This window comes from Colobus angolensis, unplaced genomic scaffold (assembly GCF_000951035.1).
Source record: "Colobus angolensis palliatus isolate OR3802 unplaced genomic scaffold, Cang.pa_1.0 Scaffold68, whole genome shotgun sequence".
In the NCBI taxonomy this organism is placed as follows: domain Eukaryota; kingdom Metazoa; phylum Chordata; class Mammalia; order Primates; family Cercopithecidae; genus Colobus; species Colobus angolensis.
Window position 1 is genome coordinate 23,380 of NW_012120487.1, and position 5,318 is coordinate 28,697.

Below are 5,318 nucleotides of genomic sequence, written 5' to 3' on the forward strand. Positions count from 1 at the left end.
TCTGTTTTCCTCACACACCTAGCATACTGCCTGGCACACAGTAAATGCTCATTAAATATTTGTGAGGTACATGGACAGGGGAATGTGGTAGACAGCTGTTGAAGCTTTTCTCCCACTGTTCCCCTAGTTGGATCATCCATAGTCAATCGATTCTGAACTCTGAGGTCCAAGTTCTGCCCTCCCCCTTCACTCTCCCCACAAGTGGGCGGGACAATCCTCCCAGGACTTCAGCACAGATAGACAGGGGTGGTCAGGGAGAGGTAGGGGCACTCAGAGATCCAGCAGGTGCTGCACCATGAGTGTCTCTGTGCTGAGCCCCAGCATACTCCTGGGTGGTGTCTCCAGGATCCTCCAAGTGGCCTCCCTGCTCATTCTGCTTCTGCTGCTGATCAAGGCCACTCAGCTATACCTGCACAGGCAGTGGCTGCTCAAAGCCCTCCAGCAGTTCCCGTGCCCTCCCTCCCACTGGTTCTTCGGGCACTTCCAGAAGGTAGGGAGGAACTCAATGGGGGAGTGGGAGGGCAACGAGGGATGGGGATCTGAGACCCTGGTCACAAAATCCATAGAGAAAAGCCTTGTTTTGTAACAAATATGAGGCCTCAAAGGAACACCCTGCCTACCTCTCTGGTGTCAGCTTGTCCCAGTCATGAGGAGCTCACTCCTCCCATGAAGCCCATCCTGCTGGTCCTCAGCTCTATCACCCATTCCCTCCTTCTGCAGATATCAAGTGTGTCTTGGCAGTCCTGCACGTGGAGGGCAATGCCTGATTGTCTCCAGACTGATTACCCCATGAGCTTTGGCTTTTCTCAAAGAACAAGGCTTCTAGATGCTCCCTGCCCAGTCACTCAATGCCATCCTCTCTGCCTGGCCCTGTGTTTGCCTGGCAGCACAGACACCCATCTGAGGAATCTGTGGCATGAGGAGTTCATGGTCTGTGAAGAATACAGGCAGGAATTTGAGAAGGTGCCAGACTGCAGGAAAAGAGCTCACTCTGCTGGGGTAGATATCCGAGGCAGAGATCTGCTGGTGTAGGGAACCAACTGGCTAAGTAAGTTTCCCCAAGACTCACAGAATTTCCACAACAGGTGATTTAGGACCTGAAAACCTGACAATTGTGGGTACACATGGTGGGGGCAGCCTGCACAATGTTCTCCAGGTGAGGAGACTGGTGTCTGAGTTGCACGTTGAACAGTGTGTGTTGACCTCCTAGCTCTCCTCCCACACACCCGGACTGTGAGCTCCCTGGATGTGAGCATGTCATCCCCTCCCTGTGCCCCAGCAATCAGCAAAATCCTGGCACACCTTGATGGTCAGCTCAGGTGTGTAGAGCAAGCTTGTCCAACCCATGCCCCATGAGGCTGTGTGTAGCTCAGGATGGCTTTGAAGGTGGCCCAACACAAATTCATAAACTTTCTTAAAACATTATGAGATTATTTTGCAATTTGTTTGAGCTCATCAGCTATCATTAGTGTTAGTGTATTTTATGTTTGGCCAAAGACAATTCCTTTTCTTCCAATGTGGCCTAGGAGAAGGAGAGCCAAAAGATTGGACATGCCAGGTGTAGAGGAACAGAGGAAAAAGAGAAAGGAGCAGCAAGAGGGCTGAGGAGGGACACAGCCCATCCCCTGTGCACTACTATCCCTGCATGCGGAGGGGGCAGGTAGGAACAGAGCAAGGTAAGGGGCTGCATGGAGAGGGACTCACCAAGGTGCTATGAATTGAACACACTTAAGTGGAGACAGGGGTTGCAGGGAACTGAGGCCTGTTGTTTCTCAGCAAAGGAGGCAACGTAGTTCTCAACAGGGCAGAACCAATGTGGGGGCCTGACAGTGTTCAAGCCCTATATGGACTGGTCCCAATACCACTCTGCCTTCTTCCCCATTCTCCTCCTTTACCATATGTTACTCACTACCTCACTACCTGCCTATGCATTTCAACCTCTAGGCCTCTGATCACACTGTGCTTGCTACCTGGAATTATCTTCTCACTCATATCTATCTGTCAAGGCCCAGCACCAAGCTACCTCCTTCAAGAAGGCCTCCTGGGCCTCCCAGTAGTGAAGGCCCAACTCTTTTTTCTATGGGCTATCCTTCTCAAGAGGCCAGAGCAGTGTTAACTTGACTCAGTTATTTTTCTGCAGTGTCATAAGTGTGGGCTTCTTCTGGGAGAAACCATCTCAGATTTATCTTTGTAACCCAATAGTCCCTCAGTAAATGATGACTCAATGAGTGAGGAAGAGCTTTCTAATGTTCAGTTCTGAGTTAGGTCCCTCTTCAAAGCTTCCCCAGATGCTTGTCCTTCCTTCCATCTCATATCCATTATCCCCTACTGCACAGCCTCTAATCTTCCTTACCCCCCAACTAGACTGAAAATTCCACACAGATAAGGACCACAGCTGTGTCCTAACGCAGTGCCTGAACCACACTGGACACGTAGTGTGTGCGCAGTAAGCATGTGCTGAATGAAGGAGCCTATCCCACAGTAGGGCAAGCTGCCTCAGAGCTGGAGAGTATGATTGTCAGAAGGAGGTGGGCAGACATTAGACACTTATGTGGTAGACAGTTGCTTTCAGTTACTAGAAGCAGTTGAAATAAAGAAGAGTTTGCTACATGGAACATCACTAGGACCCAATGTCTATGAGGGTTTCAGATGAGATTAAAGTAAAGCTGAGTCTTGAAAGCTGAGGAGAGGTGGCTGCTCTGTGGCAGAGGAAAAGGGCATTCAAGGTAGAGAAAAGAGCAAGTGCCAGGGCCCAGAATAGTGAGCAGGTGTGTGAATCAGCAGCAGTGGTGGCATTGGCATTGGAGCTGAAACAAACAGGTGATGGTAGAATTGCCAGCAGGGCTGGAGGCAAGAAAAGAGCAATTGAAGCCAGAAAGCCAAGGGCTTTGTGATCCACATCGAAGAGTTTAGAAAGATGACTGCAGGCAGCAGGGAGCTCATAATTCATTGATTTGTGAAAATGCAAATAAGAAACCCAAATCTCAAAATTATAGTCCAACACCAGCACCATATGCATATACCCAGACTCTATCCCATAAATCTGTACATTTTCAACATGTAGAATACTATTATGCACACAATTTTGTAGTTAATCTTTTTTTGCTTAGCCATGGACATCCCAAATGGTATTTTATCTTAACAAATATTTACCATATATGCTGGGATAATATTGAAAATATAACAAGTATGATTATATAAAATTATTGTGTAATTTAAAATGTTTACATTAATTCATTTTATTCTCTAAATATACTAAATCATTTTACAAATCTACTTATCAAGTAATATGAGTTATGCACATTGCCCATGGAAATTGTTGAATTTAGGACTTCCAGAGATTTTACACAACATGAAGACAAAGGCTGACTTAAATTTCTGCTGGCAGTATTGAGTGAGGGCTCATAGCACTTGGCCTAAGGTTAAGTCCTGGGGAGAGAACAAGAATCTAGATTACAGCTCAAGTCATCAGAAACTGATCTAAATCCATAACCTCCGCTACATGGCTCCTGTGGTTGTCCTGCCCTTCACTCCTGCTGCAAAGACTAGAAGTAAATGAAAGTATTCATCTGTCTACCCTCGTTGACAGTTCCAACAGGACCAGGAGTTACAACGGATTCGGAAATGGGTGGAGACATTCCCAAGTGCCTGTCCTCTTTGGCTATGGGGAGGCAAAGTTCGTGTCCTGCTCTATGACCCTGACTATATGAAGGTGATTCTGGGGAGATCAGGTGAGATAGAACTCCCATCCCAACTGCAATGTCTCTTCCCTCTTGACACATGCCCCTGGGTCTGTAAAATTCCAGAAGAGACTGGCTGTTCAAACATCAATATTTGAAACCTCTCCCATGCATCCACCAAGCCCACCATGCCCAGGCTGTAGTCAAGAATATTTACTGAATACTGAATGTTTAAAACAATATGTGGGACTGAATTTTCTATTCTTTATTCTATTTCTCTATTAAGAAAATTGAGGTTCTCTGAAATGTAAATTGCCCCAGATCTGTAAAACAAATTTCATACCCACATTGACTTGCGTTTTGAAGCTCTAATTGTTGCCTGTCCTGGTCGGAAGTGACTAGGAAAACATCAATGTAGAAAATCCCAAGGCTCTGTATTATTCATTGTCATTGAAGACCTAGCCTATGTGTCTCACCAGTTCACCTTCCTAGCCCTCTGCATGTTTTCCTGAGGGAACACTGAGTCTGTCTTCCTGAGCTCACACTGACCTTCAGGATAGAAATAGAAGTGGATGGGAATCAAGTGGGAGATGACATGGGTCAAACTGCCAACTGACAGACACCAAGAACTGATGGCTGCCTCTGAGACTGCCTTGCTTAGTAGCTCCTAGTTTCCTATAAAGCCCTTTCTTACCTTTCAGACCCGAAATCCCATGGTTCCTACAGATTCCTGGCTCCATGGATTGGTATGTGTGCAGACTAGGACTGCAGCCTACTCCCTAGTTAGGTTTGAGTTATTTCTTTGGTTCACAGAGAACAACAGATTAGGGACCACCACTATCATGACCCCATCCCCAAATCAAGCCTCATTTCCTTCTTCTAACAAGACCCTCACCTCTTCCTAATGCTGGTGCAAACCTTCCTGAGGCTCAGCTTCTTCCATTTCATGTCTCAGTTCTCTCCAGACATCCTTGGCCTCACATTTATTTTACATCTGCCCACAACCCTTTTCAACCTTTATCTCACAGCTCACATCATAATCACATGGATGTAGCAGTTCAATCAGAAAATTCGCATGCCTGAAACATACCTCCTTTTCCTGTATTTGCCCATGATGTGCCTTCTTCTGGATAGTTCTCTCCCCGAGAAGTCAACTTTCTCCCTCCCAAATTGTCACCAGTCATCCCTAGGTCCCTGCAGCCCCCGAAACACACACATACACACATTCATGTCTACCTTAGGGTACGGCTTGCTCCTGTTGAATGGGCAGACATGGTTCCAGCACCGACGGATGCTGACCCCAGCCTTCCACTATGACATCCTGAAGCCCTACGTGGCGCTCATGGCAGACTCTGTACAAGTGATGCTGGTGAGTCCATGTCTTTCTCCTCTCCCCACACCCACTCACAGCACACACTCTCATGAACTTCATTCCTAACCCTATATCCCACAGATGGCCATAGACATAGACACATGGAACAACACTCTCATGTCATTGCTGTGAGAGTAGAGGGTTCCCCGGAGTTGTATAAAGTAGGAGAACACCCAGGCATCAGGTCAGATCCACACTTTGTTCCCCACCATAGGAATAGAGATTCATGGTGAACACAAGGCCCTTCTCCTCCCACTTTGAAACCT

At 47.0% G+C, this 5,318-nt stretch overlaps 1 protein-coding gene across 1 annotated transcript in view; it reads left to right on the forward strand.

Annotated features, from left to right (window-relative positions):
• The first annotated feature begins 239 nt into the window (after positions 1–239).
• Positions 240–5,318, forward strand: part of LOC105500726 (cytochrome P450 4A11-like) — an 11,943-nt gene continuing 6,864 nt past the window's right edge. Inside the window, exons 1-5 of the mRNA XM_011926365.1 lie at positions 240–490; positions 3,590–3,731; positions 4,382–4,426; positions 4,922–5,049; positions 5,134–5,180. Of these exons, the coding sequence (XP_011781755.1) occupies positions 296–490; positions 3,590–3,731; positions 4,382–4,426; positions 4,922–5,049; positions 5,134–5,180 (557 nt within the window). The 5' untranslated portion in view covers positions 240–295. The remainder of the gene's footprint in view (positions 491–3,589; positions 3,732–4,381; positions 4,427–4,921; positions 5,050–5,133; positions 5,181–5,318) is intronic.